Consider the following 22,800-nt stretch of genomic DNA (forward strand, 5'->3'; position numbering starts at 1 on the left):
TGACTGTAACGTGTTGCTTGTATCCTTAAGATTTTTAAAATTAATATTGATTGTTTCTTCATCGCTTATTTGACCCCTATGACAATCATTAAGTGTTGTACCACATGATTCTCGACAAATGTATCTTTTTTCTTTTATGTATACTGAGAGCATATGCACCAAAGACAAATTTCTTGTGTGTCCAATCACACGAAAAAGAATTCTATGCTATTCTATTTAGGATTTGAGGGTCCTCGCAGATTTTAGTCAGCTGTGCGATTGGGTTTGGCACCCTTTTCGAAAAAGACAGAGACGATCTTCTAACTCCCGTTATATGCCATCAACATCACGGGTAGGAACGTTTGATGCGAGAGAGGGACTGTGAATCGGATCACGCCTTTACAATTGGAGTTATTTTAAAATAAACAGGCGCCTTGCCCTTGGGGAAAGCTCACCAGATTCATTTACTTCTTTACCGTTGAAACGAACGTGTTTGTGGATCGCTCCCTTGTTAGTTTTGTTAGTAAGAAACTTTGTTGGTCAGAAACTAAGGCGATGGTTTCGTTCTGCAACAAACGGATCTGCGGTAGGAGGCGTTCGTGGAATCCCGGCGGGGGGATTTTTGCATTAGGAGCTCCAAGAACTAGCAACCGGCCACGGGTGCGCAATCAGAAAGAGCGAAGAAATGGGTTGCGGGGGCAAATATCAATCCATTTTTTCCTGGATTCCCTTCCCCACACCTAAGTTCTCTTTCATTCTAGGAGTCGGTAACAGTAGTGATATTGTGACTTCTGGGGGCCTGAATCCCATTTTAAAAACCCCGTGCAATAAACAACACGATTGTTACCGACTCTTAACTAGACTCCTAGAATGAAAGAGAACTTGGGTGTGGGGAAGGGAGACCAGGTAAAAATGGATTGATATTTGCCTCCGCAATCCATTTCTTCGCTCTTTCTGATTGCGCACCCGTGGCTTGCTTGTCTGCCTGCCTGCCTGCCTGCCTGCCTGCCTGCCTGCCTGCCTGCCTGCCTGCGGCCTGCCTATTTGTTTGTTTGTTTGTTCATTCATTCGATTTATTTATTTGTTTGTTTGATTGATTGATTGATATGCCGCCTCTCTCCGAAGACTCGGTTGCTAACTCCTGACATTTTGGCCATCTTTTTAACGCACGGATCGCAAAGCTACAAAACCCACAACCCCCATCCCCAAGCGGCGCGCTCTTGACCTAAGCCCCGGCGAGGTTTCTATCGGGTTTAGCCCTGCTGCTTGGGGGACGGCTGAGTTCTGGATGTCTCCCGCTTGCTAAGATCTGGTCGTCCCTTTGCAGAGCTCGCTTGGCCCAGGGTGGGAACGGGACGGGGACTGAAATAGGGCTCCGCGCGGCCTCCATTCCCTCATCCCGGAGGGATGACTTGTCCCAGGCTCCTCGGCGCCAGGCTGGCCGCCAAGGTACACTCCCCCCTCCAGGGCATCGCCGGCTCTCCCCAGCTTCTGTTCTGTCCGTCTCTCCCTGGGCAGGAAGGCCCCCCGCATCAGTCCCTGTCCCACGGCCTTTTCCGGGACTGGTGGGGTGGAATAAAAGATTGGCGAAGGAGAACGAGTCCTTGAGAGCCCCGAGGAGAATAGCAATATCATTTAGACTTATACACCGCTTTACAGCCCTCTCTAAGCGGTTTATAGAAAGTAAGCATATTGCCCCCAACAAGCTGGGTCCTCATTTTACCCATCTCGGAAAGATGGAAGGCTGAGTCAACCTTGAGCCTACTGAGATTCGATCTGCTGGCAGCTGGTGATCAGCAGAAGCAGCCATACTGGTAAGAGGAACCATATATCCTAAAGAGGAACGGCCCAGTAAGATGCTCTTTCGGGGAAACAGGCGTTAGGCCACATCCAGGAGCACTCCGGTTTTCCACGATTTCACAGGGGAATCGGCGGGCTGAATCTTGGCGTCGGAAAATGGGAGATAGGGAGGATCCAAACAGGGTTTGTAAAGCGTCTATCACCACCATAGGTAGAGCGCACGAATTCGCCCTGGTGGAACTCACGGCCACGAGTTTTTTTTGGGGGGGACTGTAGTTCAGCAGTTCAAATATCACCACTGGCTCAAGGTTGACTCAGCCTTCCATCCTTCCGAGATGGGTAAAATAAGGACTCAGATTGTTGGGGGCAATGTGCTAACTCTGTCAACCGCTTAGAGAGGGCTGTAAAAGCACTATTTGAAGCGGCATATAAGTCTAAATGCTATTACTATTGGAATACAGACGTTGTACTGGCATTTAAAGTTAGGCCAACGGCACTTTCCGCCCTGAATCACATTTGGCAGAGGAAACTAACAGACTATGGGGATAGAAGGTACGTTTCTCCCACGCAGTCCGGACGGGCATTCCAGCAGCCTATACAGCAGTGTTTCCCAACCTTGGCAACTTGAAGATATCTGGACTTCAATTCCCAGAATTCCCCAGGCAGCATTCGCTGGCTGGGGAATTCTGGGAGTTGAAGTCCAAGTATCTTCAAGTTGCCATGGTTGGGAAACACTGCTATACAGAGTGGGCCACGGGAACCGGTATACTTTTTGAGCCCGAGACTTGTTCGGGGCAACCCTTCCTCTCCCACACCTCAATTCGTGCGAAAGAACCACGGACAGAAACAACCGCCCTTGTGCAAAAGGGAGCTCTGGGAGGAGCAGCTACGAATTATTGTGATCCCACAATTGGGGGGGGGCACCCAACATGCCCTTCCCAGACAGGAACGTGAGCGGGAGGGGGGGGGGGAGAGGCGAGAGTGGAGCTCAGAATTGGGTAAGCCAGCAGCGAAAACGCGCGGCTTCGTTAACTGTTCCTTCTCTCTGTCCCGTGAAAACGTGCGTCTCCTTCCTCGGAACAAGATCTTCTGAGATCTTAGCGGTAGCACGGGTCGGGGTGGTGGTGGAGAATCATGAGAAAACATTAGGAAAACGAAAAATGGCAACGCTGGGTTCACAGCACTTTGAATATAATTATATGTAGTATCCTAGATAATTATATATACGCTGCTCAAAAAAATTAAAGGGAGCACTCAAAGAACACATCCTAGACCCGAATGAACGAAATATTCTCACTGAATACTTTGTTCTGTACAAAGTTGAATGTGCTGACAACAAAATGAAATTGATTGTCAGAGTTGCTTCCTAAGTGGACAGTTTGATTTCGCAGGTTTGATTTACTTGGGAGTTATATTCTGTTGTTTAAGTGTCCCCTTTATTATTATGTTTTGAGCAGTATAGTATCCCTCGAGAGTTGGGAGGCTTCTAAATTTCATTAATAAATAAATTTAATAAATAATATTTAATGGGGTACAAGTAGCAGGGTGGTGGAGGGGAGGACGGGAAGAGCAAACGCTTTAAAAGCAAGGGCGGAGCTTGCTGATCCCCTTGGGTACTCTCCAAAATGTAAATGTCCCTATTGACTGGCTCAGTTTTTTTAAAAAATGCCCTGAGAATTGTATTTGGCTGTTCCTTTCCTGTCCCTTTGCTCAAGTACTGAAGGCTTAGGACTGGCCAGACTCCAGAGTTAGAAGGAGCTGTCAATTGTCCCTGGGAAGTAACCTTTCAGGAGATCCAAAGGGATTGGGGAGAGCATCACCCCCCAAAACGGACCGATTAAAACATTAAAGGTTTGTCCTATTTGTACCCAAAATCACATAATGAGCTTGTTGAGGCTGAGACCTGGAAAGCTATGCAACAAGGAATCAATAATTATACCACAGAATTGTTAAGCTCTCAAAGCAAAGGGCTTGCTGGTTACCCCAGGTAAATTTTCTTCATCTCCACAACCGACTTCAGACTAACTTCCTTTGCTTTCATTCCTTGGGGTGATGTTAACTATTCTGAAATTGCCTGTTCAGAGATCTACCCAGATTTGGATCTCTTTTTCTCAACGCCTGTTGCTATTGGAATATCTTTCTCCAGTGGCATTCACTCTAGATGCATTGGATGACAGCCCCCATAACCCTCAACCAGCACACATTTCAATTTTCCTGGAGGGCAAGTAAACAGGCAGAGAGGGTGGCCAGGCGCAATGGCAGCAGAAAGCAATGCCACGCAGCTTCCTCCAGAAATTATTGGCTTGAAGTCAGTCTTATTTTTTCCACAATCCTGATGGATCCCCTTCCTTAAAGGAGCTAGTAGTAATGATGAATCAATGCATGTGGTGGGCTTCTGCAGTTGGAGAAGTCAGCTTTGCCACTTCCAATGGAGACACATTCATTACCCTCCCTAGGAAGCTGCTCCAGAAAATAGAAATCTTAGCTTGCTTAGTGCTCTAGCAGAGAAAAACAAAAACAAAGGCCCGCCAGCTAGAAAAAAATAAACTTGCGGCAAGCAAATGAAAGTTAGAGGTGGGTGTGGGGTGGGCAGACTGATTACTGCCCCATTTGATCATTTTTTCATTCAATCTTGATTTTCTTCTCTCTCTCTCTCTCCTGGTCAATTTTCTACTTCTGTTTTTAATAGAAAACATCATCTGTGATGAGAGAAGCAGCATGACTGATCCACCAAGAATTCCAAAGAGTGACATTCAGGCAGAGAAATGCCTTGCACAAGACAATTTCACTTACCTACCAGTAGAAAACAAATTCAGACCTGTTATAAACCCCTGTTGTTTCAGTCCAAAATGCCAAGAATAAGGAAAGAATCTTCCAAATTTCACTTTCGCAAACAGCGGTTAAAATATGTTCCAGTCTGGATTTTCCTACTGTAGTAATGTGCACCAGCATTACAGGAAGTAACCCTTTTGATTGTAATTAGATTTATTTCTGACTGCTGTGTACAGTATTATAGATTTGTTCCTAGTTGGTTATGACTTTGTGAACAGGAGAAGATGCAAGCAGCATTCTATATTTGTTCAGTCCAATTATATAAAAAAGTGTGTGGTATGAACGATTTATCAATTTTGCAGCCCAGTTTATCATTTCTAATAAAATTGATTTTAAAAGCTCCAGCAAAAATACTTTGTGAGTGTTGATTTGTTTTATTGTTTATTCTCTACCCCATACAAAGCACCAGAATTATACAGATCAGAAGCATTACAATTCTAATAAATATTGGACTCCACAGCCTACTTTGTTTTCTTTGTTGTCTTCATCAAGGGAGTTCCTCGGTGAACTACTCAAAGTCCAATTGAGCTCCCTCCCTCCACATTTAGGAGCATGTGTAGATAATTGCACCCAAAATCTAATGTTTCCAGGGTAGCAAAAAAAATGTCTTTATGATGACTTGGATCCCTGAAATCTTGCACATTAACATTTAAACCTTTCATTGCACTAATAAAAACATTCTCTTAATAGGGCCATTGATTTTCTCTCTCCCCTTTCAGAGTAAAACACATGGCTTTCACTTTTCCTCAGGTTTACAAACTTATTTCAGTCTGAATTTTAATTCCCCTTCTTCCTTAATGGCTGGAAGAGAATGCATTTATTATTTATTTATTACTTTATAAATTATTATTATTATAAATTATTATTAAGATTATTATCTTAATAATTATACCTAGACAAGAGGCCCACTGACAATATGGATAAAGCCTCTACCTTTTACTGCAAAACTGGGAACAGTTACCTCGATCAAATTACTGTTCAGATCTGGTGGAAAGTTCTGGAATTATATACTAATTGGGGATACTTAAAATATCTCCCCTCCCCTTGGGCTTACAACGAAGTGAAATTAATTGTCCTGAAATATAAACCATCTTCAGCGGAACTTCTAGGTGGATTGATTTCAGGGATAAGCGAGATTCCAAGAAAATAGTTTCCAATAGGTTTTAATGCTATTTTTGTTGTGAGTAGCTTAGAGTCCCTAGGGTGATGGGCGGCATAAAAATCAAATAAATAATAAAATAAAAGGAGTACTATACAGTATTAAATCCCTACAGTTTAGAGCAACCCTCTCGTCTTTTATTCTTATTCTTATTTTGTTGCAAGTGGGTCCTGGGGCAATTTCGAAGTTTCCCTCTTAGATTGCGATCGCAGCCTTGTTCTCTGGGAGAATCACCCCACGGAGACGGGCTGCTGAGAAGACTCCTTACAAAATAAAATTAAATATTTTTTTAAAAATAAAATAAAATAAAGTTAGAGGAGACGCAGCCTGCCTCGCCAGGAAAAGCGCGCTTCGGTATGTGATGCCTGCCCTACCGATCCGCTTTCGGTCGTCGAAGGCCATTCCAGCAACGAAGCAGAGGTCAGGAGCTACCCAGGTCTCTCGGTTTTTGGCCCGGCCATCGAGGAGCGGCGGAGAGCAGTCAGTTTCTGGCGGGTCCACCGGGTTAAGAGAACCGATAACGCGGGGGGGGGGGGAGCAGAGCGACCCGATACCACTGAGTCATTAGGATCAGTCTTCAACTCAGGACAAATCGGGCCAACTTCCTGGGGGGTGGGCGAAGAAGCCTCCTCGGGGCTGTCTAACCCCCCTCCGGCAGGGCAGCAAAGTCGACAAGGCTGATTCTTTCTGTTTTTGTTTCCGGATCGGTCTCCCGGAAGAAAGCCGGGCTCGCGCGCTTCGGAACCAACGGTGAAGGAAGGCCGCCCAGAGCGGCTCATTGTCAAAGATCCGGCGGGCGAGGCTAGGCCGGGCGCCCACCTTCAAGAAGCAAGAGCTCCTCGCCGCAGGCTACGCCAGGACGCTTGCGCGCGTGCGTGCATCCGTGCGTGCCTGCGCACGCCTATTTTTTTTCACCCCCCCTCCTCCTCTTACTCCCTCCCTCCCCTCCCCTCGGCCTGCGTGACATCAAAAGCCCGCCGCTGTATATAAAGACCGAGCGGAGGTGGTAGGAAAGGAACTAAAGGGCCGAGGCTGCGCGAGCGAAGCAGCACGGGAAGGAGACAAGCCGGTCGGAGTGAGTGTGTGTGTGTGGGTGTGTGTGGGTGGAGGTGCCCGCTTGCCCTCTCATGGCTTCCTAGCGCCAGGCAACTCGCCATGAACGTGGTGGGGAGCTACCAGGGCCACCACCACCCGCACCACCACCACCACCACCACCCGCACAGCGCTTTGCTGCACGAACCGTTCCTCTTCGGGCCGCCCCCGCCCCCGCCCCCGGCGCGATGTTTCTCGGCGGCAGCGGCGTCGGCGTCCGAGCGGCCCTTCGCGCAGGGCTGGTTGTTGAGCGCAGCGTCGGCCGAGCTGTCTCCCCCGCCTCAGCCTCAACCACCGCCGCCGCCGCCGCCTCCGGAGCTCGTGTGCGCTGCGTCCGGGCTGCCTTCCTCGGCTTCGCCCTCTTCATCCTACGGCAGCAGCCCGTCGGAGCTGGGCGGGCGCCTGGCTGGGCGGCGGAGGGCGGGCGGGCCGGCGCCTGGAGCCCCGCGCAAAGAGCGGCGTCGCACCGAGAGCCTGAACAGCGCCTTCGCCGACCTGCGCGAGTGCATCCCCAACGTGCCGGCCGACACGAAGCTCTCCAAGATCAAGACGCTGCGCTTGGCCACCAGCTACATCGCTTACCTCATGGAGGTGCTCGCCAAGGACGGGCCGGCCGCCGAGGGCTTCAAGGCCGAGCTCAAGAAAGCCGAGCCCCGCGACGCCAAGAGGAAGCGCGAGCAGCCGGTAAGAAAGCCGGGCTTGTTTTTATTTTTAGGGCGAGGGGAGACGGTTGATGCTCACGCGGCACTTTGGAGGGAAGGGCGTTTGTTTAGGATCGGCGGGAGGCAGACTTCGGCCGGCGCTCTGCATATGCTTAGAGGAGATCGCGTCCTGAATTGTAAGGTCGGGACGTGGGTCTCTCGCCTCCAAATCACTATCCAAAGCGGCGCACAAAACAAAGTCGCGGGTTGCCAAGAGCGGGTGCGTCCTCGGGTAGCGGGAACTTGTGGCTACCTCTGCATTCATTCCTGGCTTGAAGAGGCCTCCCAAATTTAATTTAATATAATGTATTACATTTATAATCCAGATCTTGATTATAGACAAAGCTAGAAAATTGCCTTAGTCTTTTTGAAAGCACTAAAATATCAAGCAACACTTTGGTAGTGGAATGGCACTAGACACATCCTTATTTTTAAACAATGTCTTTAATTTTAATTTTTAATCCCTTTTGTTATTTCCCGTGTGGCACTTCTGAGATTGAAATATCGGCACATGCTTCCTGTCCAGCTTCAGCTGGTTTGGCACTACCTACCCACAGATTTCCACAAAGATGCTTCCCCCCCCAAAGGCTATTGGACTTTCTTCTCCTGCTTTCTTTCTTTCTTTCTTTCTTTCTTTCTTTCTTCCTCCTTCCCTTCCTCCCTCCTTCCTTTCCCCCCCTTTACAAATCTTCTGCTTTCTTCAAAGAACTGAAGAAGCTTTTTGGATGAAAAACGAAACGTTTTCAAAGGAGGGGAGGGGGAGCCTTTTGGAAAAAGTACCTTTCAAACAACCAGGATCTTGAGATGGATGGTTGAGAATCTCCATAGACTTCTCCATAGCCATAAATTTCTATTGCAATAGTGGTCGTTGTGTCTGAATAGTACAGTTAAACCTGGTGCTTAGATGCTGACTTTGTTCACAAAGCAGATAAATCCAAATTCGATTTGCTTGTTTGAAATGCATTATGTTTTGCAAACCAATCTTTTAAAAAAACATTTAACAACTTGAGAATTTTGTAAAGATACTCAGCATCCCATCATTTTTATGTTGTAAAGTAAACACTATGAAATTTTAGTGACCACCCAAATGATACTACAATCCGTTTATATTAAATTTGCATATGAGCAACCATAGAGAACTACACATTTCCTACAATATGTTGGATTATAAAGTAGCTGATGCTTCTGGGTTCCTGCAACATACTGTCATATTTTTAAAAAGGAAACATGTGGAAATGTATTTTTTCCACCATATTTAAGAGTCTTTAGCTCTGATTAAACTTGCTGTCCAACACAGCCACAGAGGCGCTCTTCTCCAATTCTCTTTGTCTCTGAAGGAATATTTATGCAACTAGCAATATTTCTATGGAAATTCAACAGACAAAGATGCTTTGTTTCAGTCCTGGCAGGTTTTGGGTTTTGACTCTGAAGACTTTGGTTTCCTTAAGACTCCTACAAAAATTCCCCATCTCTTGGTGGTTTCATCCTGCTAGTAATCTCCTTAGGCACTGAAGGCTGTGCCGTACCAGTTCCTTCAAGGGCGGGTTCTTCATCACCTTAGGCTACAGCTCCCAGGAAATTAATGAAAGAGTGGCTCAAGAATGTAGGCTTGTAAGGCCTTCTGGGTCAAACGTGGAGCCGTGGCAAAGAATACCTTCAAGGTAGAGGCTGAAAGTCCAGTTGAGTCCTGCGTCAGAGCAGTGATTCTGTAGTGGATGAATGCACTAGGGTGGATTCATACTGCCAAATCAAGTAGGGCCATTAGTTTACTATTGGGTACTCGTTATGTTGTAGAAAACTAGTTCAATCTGGATGAGTGTATAGTGTGAGCCCCACTTATAGGCAAGTGTGGCCCCAGGCCAGCATCCGCTTGCTCTGCAGTAAATCTGCTCCGTGGGCGGAGGATTGCAAGATCCAAACTTCTTTCCCCTGCCCGCTACAAGATCCCGCCTCGCCTCACCTCACCTTGTTAGATTTTGGGCTGCCAAAATCGTGTCTGCCCCGACCCCTCTGGGTCAGGTCTTTCGACCCCGATGCCCTTTGGGAAAGCCGAGGAAGCGGCAGCCGAGGTGGCGTGTGTTAAAGAGCGCGCTCGAACCGCTCCAGATTCCCGGCGGTCTAGCAGGACTAGATAGAGCGAGGGACTTGGTGGCTGAAGCCAAGCGGCGCTTCTGTTCGCGAATGTCCCTCGAAAAGGAACCTGAGCTAGCGGGACCAGGGTCCTCTTCTGCCGCTTCCTTCCTCACAATCTGCGGTGAAGAGGTCGGAGCTGGTCTATCTTTGGCCTCCCTGCCCGGAGCATCTGGGCTCAAGAGGTGATAAGCCGGAGTTGTTAGCCAGCAACTCCTGAGACGCCACTTTCCCTGCCCGAAGGCACTTTTCGGTGAGTTGACCTCTGCAAGGTGGTTGAGGACCGCCTGACCTCCGCCTGCCTGCGCGCCCGAAGCCTCGGGCACAGCGGAGCAAAGTTTTCTCCCTTCAGGAAAGGCAGACGCACCCCCACCCCTGGGCCAAGCGTGGGTGATTTCTTCGGGTACTTCTGTTCAAAATTACAAACCCGAGGGGAGCTGGAGAGGAGACCGAAGATGTCGATGGGGGAACGGAACCGAAATAGAGGGGAATAGAAAAGAAAACGGGGTGGGGTCCCCGAAAGGCTGCAGCGAAGCGCCTCCATTTCTCTTTCTCTCTCTCTTGGAAGCGTCAACTCCACGCATTTTAAGGGCGTCCTTTCCTATCATCCCTAGACAGAAAACTGAGCAAACTAGGATTTATAATCCAGTAAACGCGACCACTCAAAGCGTAGCCTTTACTAGCGATTGCCCGCCATTCTGCGATGCAGACACAGCCGGCGTATAAATGCATTTGGGTCGGAAATAAAGGGGATGGTATGCGGCTTTGCGGTTACTCCCAAAGCTTCCCAGCGTACCGCAAACCCTTGTTCTCCAGTAAGGCACCGCCGCAACACTCGGAAGGGAGGCGACGCTGCTGCACCCCTTGCTTCCGTGCGCGGATTTAAGCGGGGCTTAGGCTCAGGCGGAGTCCCCGCCGAATAAGACGGGTAGACCGGTAAAGAAGACTTAAAACTCCCCAAAGCTTTTAAAAAGTCCTTTTAACAGGTGGCGAAAAAGCTTTGCTCTCCCTTCTCTTCGTAAAGAATGAAATTTAATTTTAGCGGGGTTGAGGGTGGAAAGGAGGATTGTCTGGATGGATTCCGAAGCCGGAAAGCTGTCAGATTTAACACGGGGGAGGAGAAGGAATTAAGATGTATTTCAATGCTTGAAGAAGGGTGGGTTGTTGGTGGGGGGTTTTTTGGTCACACTTAGAGTTTTGGACTCCAATAACCGTTTACTCTTTTTTGTACTTCTTCTTAAGCCACTACGTCTGCTTTACCTTTTTTTTCCCTGCATGGTTTCTTCTGTGCCGCCGAAACTTCCCACTGTAGGACCGGCCACCGAGATTTAGTTTTAGTGCTTCAAAGGAGATTAAAAGTTTGAAAATTCCTCCAGAGTATGGATTTTTTTTTCATTTTCGTTTTAAATGCTGCCCGGCTGGTATGTTTTTCTGGAAAATCTCCCCACCCCCAACATATAAATATACATTGCAATTTGCGACCAACATTTATATGCTCACAAGAATGGAGTCTTTCCAAGCAAAACAATAATCGAAGCTCTCTGCGGATTTGATTTCATCCCCCCCCCCCTTTCCCTGGAATCTCATTCCGTTAAACAAAACAGACCCTGGTCCCGTGTTTTGCTAAACTGTTCTGCCCAATGTCTACGGCTGTCTATGGCTCGGCCGGAATGGTGAAAATGCAGCAATCGACCCGGGACATGAAAGGCAAAGATTTTCTTTGCAGTCAGCTCGGCTGACTGAGGATTAGATTGTAGTACAAGCATCAAGTTCGAAAACCGCGATTGATTTTGCGAGCATGTGTTGCCTGTTGTTGAGATTGTATCAAAACCCATACAATTAGAGAGAGATCAGTCCTAATCGCTCTTTCGCCACGTCTGCTTTTTGTGCATATTATTTATATACAGTACATTGTATACGTTTATTATACGACAGTGTTTTATATACATACTTGAAGCGACTGTCACTTATCTATTTTGGGGTCCCGAGGCCTGGATTCCCAATTGAGGTATGCAATGGGTGTGAATTATCTCCCCTCCCTCCTTTTAAACGAACTATATTCAATTTCAGATCTCTTGAATTACCTTGGAGGGGGGAAGAAGGGGGAAGAAAAGACTGAAAAGGCACATTTCAAAATCCAGCAAATGAGTTGTTTAAAAATAAGTTTTTCTTTTTCTCTAAAAATTTAAACATATTCAACATTTTGCGTTTACATTTTCTAAGAGCCTGTATAAACTTTCTTATTTATTCAATGCTGTTGCCCAAACTTTTACTGAAACCTACTTGGCAATTAGAGGCTCATAAGGAACATAATTTAGTAGAGCCGGCTGGGTTTACCAAACACACGGCCTTCGATATTTATAAAAAGGCAGTTAATAAAAGCAAGGAATTTATTGCCTGATAATCTAATACTCCAAAAGAGCGGGAGAACCCTTGGTTCTTATTTGCAATTTGCAAATAGAGGCATCAGGTAACCAAAAAGCAGTCAGACACTGCCTGCTGTCTTTGTAGGCTGCTAAATTGGAGATTTAATGTGTTTATATGCGATTAAAGACGGTGGGCCTGGGCTTAAATGCCTTCCATTGATGCCTTTGGGTTGGATCGAGACTGAGAAAGACGTATCGCTTTTTCTTGTATTCTTGATGACCCTCCCCTGGTCTGATAATCATGGCGAAGCTTTATTTTAAAATAACTCTTTTCTGTCTCTTTCTCTCCCCACCCCCCACTTCACTTTTCTGCAGCAGCCCGTGGGGTATTCTCATGCTTTAGGTCAAGGCGAAAAAAGGCTTAAGGGCAGGACTGGATGGCCTCAGCAGGTCTGGGCGCTGGAACTGAATCAATGACGGTCCGAAGTTCCCATTTCCGACACGAAGAATCCAACAACTGCGGTGGCGAACCGAACCCGACGGGACTCTTCGCAGCTCGCCTTCTCTCTCCCCCTGTCCTGCCGTGCAGCTCCTCCCTTCATTTGCTTTGGAAACGTCGGAGGGCCTGTGCAATGTCGGAGCCGCGGTGGAGTATATTATAAACACTACAAAAGGAGGAGGCGAGGCCGAAAACTAGTCTGCAACCCCTTGGCTGAACTTGGATCGGAACCTATTCATACACACGCGCTTCACTGTCTGTGCAACTCTCTACTTTCTAGGAACCCCGCGTCGGATAAGCCAAGCGTTTGTCTCTCCCAATCCCTGTTTGAAATTTGTCGGTGCCAGGGGCGCGTCGCCCTGCGTCGTAACTCTTTCTCGGGGATTTCGCGGAAGGCCCGAAAGCGCCAGAGATGACCCTCCCCTGCTTTAAAACAAAGCAAAACCCCCACAGCTCTGAAAGAGTCTGAATAGAGACCGGAGGAGTGACTTTCCAACGGCCTGCTTGGATTGCCTGGACGCCGCTGTGATTTCCGTGCTCGGAGAAGGAGAGGGCTCCAAATGAGCAACGGAGAAGCGGTCTAGGCGCCTCTCCTCGGAAAGAAGGAAGGCAGAAGTGTGTGTGGGGGGGGGGGGGGAGTTAACACGGGACCGCCGTTCTTAGTTCAGCAACAGGGCTCTCCGTCCGTCCCTGGATTTCGCCAAAGCAGCGGCCCAAACAGCTTCCGCCCATTTCCTCACTGCGGCAACCTCCTTCCTTCCCATCCTCCCCAGCTATCACTTTCCGGGCCGCCCGCGCATGACGAAGGTGGATCCTTTTCTCTGCGGCCGGCGAAGAGACTCTTGGGTACCGGCCTCCGTTGCCTGCCTTCCTCAACCCTCCCTGCAGCGCCAAAGAAGCGCCGTCGGAGCGGATTCCTGCCAGTCTCGGTTCTTGCAGCTAATCCAGTTAAAACCGGTACCGCCGTCGATCTGGGCGCTGTCGCGGGAACGACAAGGCCTTCCAGAAGTCACCGCGGCCTGGGCGCTCGGAGGTTCCCGCTTTTATGAAGGAGGCGGCAAATGTGCCCAGTCGGCCACCGTTAAGCACTTTCTAACCACCCATTGATTTCAGCGGGAGAGCTAAGCACATTACCATTACCCTCCTGTTGAAATCCATGGGACGCAAACCATGCTTCCCTTGGGCTGGACTGTGCTTAGTGCTATAAAAATATGTAAATAAACAATACATCCTCCTCTCTCCCCAGTTTTTTTTTTTGCCTCCCCCCCAACCTTCCACTCCCATCCCCTTTGTTTTTATGTTGGATGTATTTAAACTACCTAATGTGGGTGACTTTGCTACATTGTCTGTACCGGTTTTCTACCTCAGATCTGTATGACCACTTCCTAAGAGACAGGTTTGCCAAGTCAAGTATTTATGAGGATTTTAAAATATTATTATTAATAATAATAAAGAAAAGCTTTATGGAAAAAGAACAACATAACCACCTGGCTTCTCTCCCTTCTCTCGGGACATGTTGGAGTGTAGAGAGGCAAGTCTAATTTTTTAGGCTTGGCCATAGTTCTTGGGGTGTTTGGAAATACCAATTACTGTATACAAGAAATCTTTGTTAGATTCAAGCAGCAGGGAAGGAAGCTGTAAAGATGCCAAAGCCAAATTAACTTGGGTTTTCATGATCTGGGCAGGTTGTTAGCTCAGCTCTTTCTCTTCCTCCTCAGTGGCAGATGTACCTATTTTTATGCTATTATAAACTACCCAGCAACATGAGGCTGAGGTATTTCAAAGAAATAAATATGATGTCAATTATATTTACACAAATATATACAGTACAGAACACAGATTTATCTGAAAGAAGCGTAATATTAAAAAAATGCTTCATATTTATTGATCTTACTAAATGCCATCTTGCTATCTTAAGCACATATGACAGTCCTATGGAGGAAAATGTTTATAGTTGCTTGATAGTTTGCAGACCTAGCAGTATTTTTTTGAAAGCCCTAGGCAGCACCCCTCCCTCCCCCCCAGACATCACACAGACCCTGATTCACAACCTCCTTAAATGTTAGCATATAAAGAAGCTTTTGAGTTGTTCTCTTGCAGTTTTAACACAACCAGCACTAAGTTAAGCACTAAGGTTAGTCTAAGCTGTTTGACACAGATTGAAATAAATACTTTAATATATCTCACTGAAATGAGGAGAATTTAAAGTGATTTCAGTATGAGAGTTTTTAAATTTAAAGTGATTTCAGTTGGAGAGCATTCCAGAGGAATCAATAGATTAATACAGAGTTTTGTCATATTAAGACTACCCTTAAATAACAGTGGGTAACTAGAATCCCATTAACTTGCCTGGACTATTAAAAAAGACTGATGCTACCAGACTCCTGATTTATTGCTATAATAGACACGACATGATTCTCTTCCTGCAATTAATCCAATCCAGCGTTTTAAGAAAAAGCAAACAAAACTAATTCATGCAACACCAATAATTTAATATAACTGGTTCCATAGCCTCGGCTGTTTCTCCCACATCCTATGGAGCAAATGGTGGAAATTAGGGGATACATTGCTGGTTATAATATAAAACTTTACAGGAAAGTTTTGCTAGGACCAAAGTTCAGCAACTTGAACATCTTTTTATTCCTGCAGAATCATGTGTTCTGTTACAGGAATAATTTCTTAAAGGGTTTTTATGTGCCTCATCCTAAATAATCCTTTCCTAGCTCAGATGTATTGGGCTACTATTCCCCTCATCCCCAGTCAGCATCTGCTTTTCTGTATCCTGCTCAGCCTCCTCAGGAAATCCATTGCAGCTGCTTGGTTGATTGGCAGTTCTTGTTCTGTGATCAAGAGCTAACATTATAGGCATTTGGAACTGCATCATCATATTTGCCACAAACTTTCAGGGACCAGACCTCACACAACAGCAGTCTCCTCTAACTTTAGATACAGATGTTTGATGCCACTTAAATGCTGACTACATGTGCATAACCGTTACATGTAATCTATTATCTATCACGGCTTTTCCCAGTCAAGAACCTTCCAGATTTAGAGTGTTAAAGCAATAGCAACAGCAGCACTTAGGCTTATATACCACTGCATAGTGCTTTACAACACTCTTTAGGTGATTTACAATGTCAGCATGTTGCCGCCAACAATCTGGGTCCTTATTTTATGACCTCGGAAGGCTGAGTCAGCCTTGAACTTCAGGCTGTGGACTGAGTTTGCCTGCAATATGACATTCTAACCACTGTGCCACAAAGGCTCGGGAAGGTCTCCCTGTTGATTTTCAAAGAAATGTCAAGAAAGGGTAGGGGACTGCCTTTTTTGTGTTTTGCATCAGACTCTGCCTAATCCCACCTACCCAAACCTTGCCTCTATCTAAGATTAGAAGATGTTCAGGTCAGTGTGACACCTCTCCTTTGGAGTGACTATTGCATTGGGACTGCTGAGAAGATCCAGATCAACTGTCTGTTATAGCTTAGTTTGGGGGGGGGGGCATTAGCTCAGTACTTTTCCATAAAGGGAGCAAAATTTTATCTTCCCTACATAGCAAGTCTAACACTTACCTTGAAAGCCATGCAGCCACTTTAAACCTGCATTACATGGTCCAAACCAAGTAAAGTTTGTAAAATATAACCTCAGAGCAAATATTAAGATGGCTAGATCTGATCATAACAGTCATCTTCTATGTCTCATAGCTTGGAAAGAAAATGGAGAATTGGGAGTTGTATATCAAGTGTCTGTGTCCTGTGTACATATAAAAAGTACAAGTGTCTGGATCACTTCACAACTGTATGTTCATAGAGACATGCAGTAGATGCACAGAATTTCAAGGGAAGAAAAGAAAATCCATCTTACCAGTTTGGCCAAGAAAAACAGTTTCTTTAATTGGTTTTCTATGACACAGTAAGTAACTTCCAAGATGTCTTTGCTATTTATTTTCCTCCTCAAAGGTAAGTTTCATAATAAGAACAGTCTTTTCCAATCTGAGCATCATGGCAGTATTGAATGGGAATTTTTGTGTAGTTCATGTTCACCTTTCAAGAGGAGAATCAGATGGAAGAACTGATTTTGAGAATGATTTTTTTCAAAAAGACATTTTCAATCATTGCAAGAATTGGGGTGCCTGTGATTTTCATCTGTGTAGTGTCCTGGAGTTACACAGTTAGTTTAGTGACATTTCGAAGTTACAACAGCATTGAAAAAAGTGACTTATTTTCAATGCCATTTTTATATCTTATGATATAAAATTGCAATTGCAATTGCAATCTCTCCATGGTCATGTGATCAAAATTCAGATGCTTGGCAAATGACTCATATTTATGATGGTTGCAGTGTTCTGGGATCATGTGATCACTTTTTGTAACAAGCAAAGTCAATGGGGAAGCCAGATTCAGTTGTTGTAACAACCATGGTACTAACTTAACAGCTGCAGTGATTTACTTTACAACTGTGGCAAAGAAAGGTTGCAAAATGGGGCAAATCTCACTTAATGAATTTCTCACTTAACAACAGAAATGTTGGGTTCAAATCTGGTCATAAGTTGAGGATATTTGTACCGATTTTCCCCCTACCTTATCATTTGGGATTATATTGGGAGACAAGGATATTTGTTTAATCTACTGTACTCAGTGGTTGCAAATACAGAGCTTGCTCAGAAGCAAAAATATATAAAAGTGGGGTGTACAAATGCATAAGTAAACTTACTTCAGAATTTTTCTGTTAGTGCATTCATTGCATTGATGTGAAGTTATTGCTAATATTATGGGAAGGTTTTCTGGAAAGGCGTTTTCCTTAAGAGAATTTATAAATATATTAACATATAGGAGATCCGTAGGAATTTTATGCATTGGCTAAACTTTCAAGGAATTCAAAAATTCTGGAACCAACTGATATAGAATCTGTAGGCAGCTGCACTTTTCAAGTCACAAGCCCAGCTGTTATTGTCCCTGCTCAGTTCAGTGCTCCATTATTTTTCTTCTCTACAGCAGCCTTAGAAGTAGGGTGACAAAGATCCTAGGCATCATTTACTAAAATAGGTGTCAAATTCAGGGTCCATGGGTTGGATCCAGACCATGGGGTGCTTAGATCTGGCCCATGGGTCTGCCCTAGAAACAATGCCTCTGCCAGAAAAAATGGAGCCTAGGAGGTTCATATGCAGCCCTCCTGAGAGCTCCATTTTCACTGGCAGAGTGTTGCAAGAGGCTGTGGCATACGGATATGGAGCTGGAAGCCAGTTTTCGCTGGCAGAGTGCATGGGCCATGACAAGTGTCCCTGGCACAAGTAATGTCAAGCTGACCATGCCCTTCCAAGATTAAACACAACCCCAGTGCTGCCCCCCAATGAAATCAGGTTTGAATCCCCTACACTAAAACAACTAACAGCAGAAACAGGCAGGTCTAGGAGGCATTCCTTTTTCTTCTCCCTTCCCTGAAGAAAAGGGGATCTATTTTGAGTCTTCCAGTTGGCAGTGTGTTCTGGCATGGCCTAATGGTGGAACTGTGAATACATAAACAGTTCAGATACCAGTAGGTCACCTTAAGAAACCCTGTTTCTTTTAGTTTTAGTTCATTTGCTCCCTTGGATCAGGGCCAAAATTCAGCAGGTGCTGACTGGTTCTGGAGAACCGGTAGTGGAAATTTTGAGTACTCCAGAGAACCGGCAAACACCACCTCTGACTGGCCCCAGAGTGGAGCTGGAATGGAGGTTTTGCAGTATCCTTCCCCTACCATGTCCACCAAGCCACGCCATGCCCAAAAAGCCATGCTCACAAACCGGTAGAAAAAAAAATAGAATTCCACCACTGCTTTGGATGTATACGTCATACAGATTCCAGATTATATCGAGGTAATACATACACTGCATCTTGAAGTGTTACATGTTCATGTTTCTTTTTCCTCTAGAAGGGCACCCCTCCACAAATTGGTCTAGGAGTCACCCAGTCAATGGGTCCAGTTGAAAAAGGCTTCTTTACAGTTCTAATCAATATTTTGCATTCTCCCCAAGACCTGGGACAGGAGTGGGGTGGGGGTGGGGATAGGAGGAAATAGAAATAAAATCATATGGCTGGAAGGGATCTCAGATGTATTCTAGTCCAACCCCCTGCCCGAGACAAGAGTCTTATTCCATCCTGGACATCTTTTGTATCTTATTCCATATTTTGTAAAAACTTCCACATAGAGGTAGCTCCATTGGAGGCCAAATGCTGTGTGTAATTGATCAGCCCACAGTGTATTTATCTGATGGTGGTAGCGTCAGATGGATATGCAGTTGGCTGACCAACTGGACTCAGCATGTAGTTTGAGATGCATTTCCAGAAGGGAAACATGCAAAACAAAATCCCATTGCGTTTGTGATAAAAGTGCACAAACCGGATCTTAATGGTCTTCTGAGCCTAATGTTTGTTACACCAATGCTACCGGTATCAGAGCAGAAAGAGATAAAAATGTAATATTTGTGAATTCTTTCTCCTGTTAAAATGCACCTTAGGAGAAGATAACCAAATGCTTAATTGGAAACTGGAAACTGAATTGGAAAGGTTTTCTTTTTTTGCTTGGACAGGAAAGAAAAATTACCTTTCCCTCTCCGACATGCAGGAAAAGGGCATAGGGATACGAGATGTGCCTCTTTGATCCTAAAGGCTAACCTTTGCCTTATATCATGTCAACACTTATCCCTGCACAGTTTAAAGTCGCCACCGCATTTCTTAAAATGTTAGTAACCTTCTCCACCCACATTGCTTAATTCTCTATCAAGAAACTGGAGAGGCGGGGAGTTCAGCTCTCTTCCTTCAGGTAGATTTGAGCTCTGTAATGAGCTGTGGTTTAGAGATTACTTGTATGTTCAGAATTAAACAGACTGGTTTAAAAATGGCAGAAGGACAGCCCGTTGTTAACATCATAAACAGTGAGATTCAATTTTGAACACTCTGCTCCTCCTTTATGACTCTCACCTAATGCCATAGCATAGCACCTTACTGTAAATGATTAATGATTTTAATTAAACAATTACTAATTTATTATTAATTAATTAATTAATTAAAGTTTTTTGCTGCTGAATTTATCAAACTCACATCATATAACATGTAATTTACAACGTAACATATAATAAAGCATCTTCAGGGAACTGAACCAACTTTTAACTCAAATAATAGTACAGTTAATGGAAAAGGGCAGCTTTACTTGAGCTTACATCCTACAAGGATACCATTAACACCATCAAATATCCCAAGGACCTGTCTATCCCTGGAAACACTACATAGGTGGATAAAAATACCAAATCCAGTCTGAACATCAGGCTGACTGTGCAACAAACCATAATATAATGTAATTAAGCAGTAACTGTGGCAGATAGCAAAAGAAAACCAGTAATAACATCTGGTCCTGGATGGTACACAACCAGGAAGTATTCAGTATTCACTCAAGCCAAGCTTCTGGGAGTATTCAGTCTTTAGGCTTGGCCTAGATTGCTGAAGGAGGACTATTCTAAGCATTTGAAATTGTTACTGAAAAACAGTATTTTCTGGCTATTGCCCCCTCATGCCATGAAAGAGGTTTGCTACACAGGGCTTCTCCATGAATATTTTGGAAGAAATAGTCCCCCACTCTTCAGAAATATAAACTATGAAATATGAGTTGTGGAGAAGCCAAAGTTTTTTGCAGCAGAGTATTTATAGTTTACAACTTATACATAAACTATATGTAAAATTATAAATGTTTTACAATAAATAATTATAATTTATTAATAACAATTTATTAATAATTTTGGAATCATAAAGTTGCATTCTGAACTCCTGCAACTTCTTAAGATGAATGCCTCATGCTTCAAATTCATTCCGCATTATATAAGAACAAAGGCAGCCTGAATATTTTGATAACTGCTGGACCAGATATTTGCCCTTTGACACAAATAGCATACTATAAACATATAAACCAGCTAATCTCTAGTACCTCTTCTCTTCGCAATTCAAAACATCGCTGCTGTTTTCCTATTGTCCCAGAGATTATTAATAATTCTTCAAGTTTATGTTAGTACCTCTATTCCTAAATTTGACTGTACTGCTCTTATTTATTCATTCATTCATTCATTCATTCATTCATTCATTCATTCATTCAATTTTTATGCCGCCCTTCTCCTTAGACTCAGGGTGGCTTACAAAATGTTAGCAATAGCACTTTTTTAACAGAGCCAGCATATTGCCCCCACAATCCAGGTCCTCATTTTACCCACCTCGTAAGGATGGAAGGCTGAGTCAACCTTGAGCCGGTGATGAGATTTGAACCGCTGACCTTCAGATCTACAAGTCAGCTTCAGTGGCCTGCAGTACAGCACTCTACCTGCTGCGCCACCCTGGCTGGTATTTTTGTGGAGCTGTGTCACATGTTCTTATCATCACCTCACCAACCTACTCTCTCTCTCTTTAGTAAATTTACCCAAATCCCACTTCTAACCACAAACTTTTATACTGCTCCCACATAATATATTTTTGTTAGATCTAATCTAAAAGTAGATTAGAACTCGCTGGCTGGGGAATTCTGGGAGTTGAAGTCCAAATATCTTCAAGTTGCCACGGTTGGGAAACACTGGATTAGAAGATATGAAAGTCAGTTTGACATGGCTCGGACATCAGTCTAGAACCCTGGACACTGAGAGTTCTAGTCCTGCCTGAGCCATAAAGCCTATGTGGGCTAGTCATGTTCTCTCTGTCTTAGGAAGAAGGCAAGGCAAACCACTTCTGAAATCTTGCCACAAAAATTCTAGAGACTTATCCAGGCAAGTTACCAGGAGAAAAGGCTGACTTGATACCACCTCCCCAAATTTTAGAACATACAAAAGTTCCACATTGTATTTGTGATACTCTTCAATGTACTCATAGACTTTATGCATGTGATCAATAACAAAACTCTTGCAGTCTTATTTTAAGGCAGGAGAAGGTTACTTTCCATATACACATATAGGAAGCCACAATAACACAAGTGGTTTAAGGACAGGGAGAGGAATTACTGAGTCTCAGGATCCCTAATTCATTATCTAGGCAATAAAAGAAACGTCTTTATCCCTTAACACTACTACCCCACAATGGACCATTGCCAATTTTTCCACTGCAAGCCTCAAGGCGAAAGACTTAATTATTATTCCTTTAACACTGGAGCTGAATCTTTCCCCATCTAATGGTTCCACCGCATTGGCTAATCACTCATCCCTCTGCCCTGACAGTGTGGCTAAGCAATGTAGAGGTAAGCAGGGATCCCTGCAGGGAGCTCCATGACTCATCTCTGCACTTATGTGTTTGGCCTTTTGGCAAATTATCTAGTCTGCCTCTTCCCCCCTCTCCTCTCCCCTGTCCTCTCCCCGCCCATCCTTTACACTCCAGCACGGTGTCTTTCAAAAACCACAGGGCCTTCTTGTTGTTTTTCTTGGTATTTATGAGACTATTTATCTGATTTCAAGGGAGCCAATTCTTATCTTCAAGGCAGCAAGCAAAGGGTTAAGTAGGACCGCCCTGTAGACAGCACGGAGCCAAATAAAATACCAATCTGACAAAGTGGGAGGGGGGGAGAATAGAAAGAAAAAACAGGGATGAAAAGGCACATGGAAATAAAGCTGAAATTAGAAGGGGGAACGTCGTGGCCTCTGAGAAAGCTGAGATCTCTGGGAAGGAGATATGGTTTCTTTTGCCTTTCTGCTCTTCCCGACTTAACAGAATAACGGAAGGGGCCTTGGAGGTCTTCTAGCCCAATCCCCTGCTTAATTAAGCAGGAGACCCTATACCAAATGGTTGCCCAGCCTTTTCTTAAAATGATGGAATACCCACAACTTCTGAAGGCAAACAGTTCCACTGGTTAATTGTTCTCACTATCAGGAAATTTCTCCTTAGTTCTAAATTGGGTCCCTCTTTGATTACTTTTCATCCATTGTTTCTTGTCTTGCCTTCTAGTGCTCTGGAAAATAGGTTGACCCCCCTCTTCTTTGGGACAGCCCCTCAAATATTGGAACACTGCTATCATGTTTCACCTAGTCCTTCTTTCCACTAAATTAGACATACCCAATTCCTTCAACCCTTCTTCATATGTTTTAGCTTCCAGTCCCCTAATCATCTTTCTTGCTCTTCTCTGCACTCTTTCTAGAGTCTCCACATCCTTTTTTCATATTGCTGTGGTCATGTGTGGCAGTAGTCCAAGTGTGGCCTTTGTGTGGTCAAGTGTATCTTGAAGGGACGGAGCAGCAATTAAAGCATG

General features: G+C 44.8%; 1 protein-coding gene across 2 annotated transcripts; it reads left to right on the forward strand.

Annotated features, from left to right (window-relative positions):
- Positions 1 to 6,577: 6,577 nt before the first annotated feature.
- Positions 6,578 to 14,041, forward strand: HAND1 (heart and neural crest derivatives expressed 1). 2 transcript variants are annotated; one of them, XM_070735844.1, is made up of 2 exons: positions 6,578 to 7,546; positions 12,435 to 14,041. In XM_070735844.1, the coding sequence occupies exons 1-2, from the start codon at positions 6,926 to 6,928 to the stop codon at positions 12,534 to 12,536; spliced, it is 723 nt and encodes a 240-aa protein (XP_070591945.1). In that variant the 5' UTR covers positions 6,578 to 6,925; the 3' UTR covers positions 12,537 to 14,041. The 2 variants fall into 2 exon arrangements, with proteins under 2 accessions (XP_070591945.1, XP_070591946.1); XM_070735845.1 differs by having other exon boundaries at positions 12,438 to 14,041.
- Positions 14,042 to 22,800: the final 8,759 nt, after the last annotated feature.

This window comes from Erythrolamprus reginae, chromosome 2 (genome assembly GCF_031021105.1).
Source record: "Erythrolamprus reginae isolate rEryReg1 chromosome 2, rEryReg1.hap1, whole genome shotgun sequence".
Lineage (NCBI taxonomy): Eukaryota > Metazoa > Chordata > Lepidosauria > Squamata > Dipsadidae > Erythrolamprus > Erythrolamprus reginae.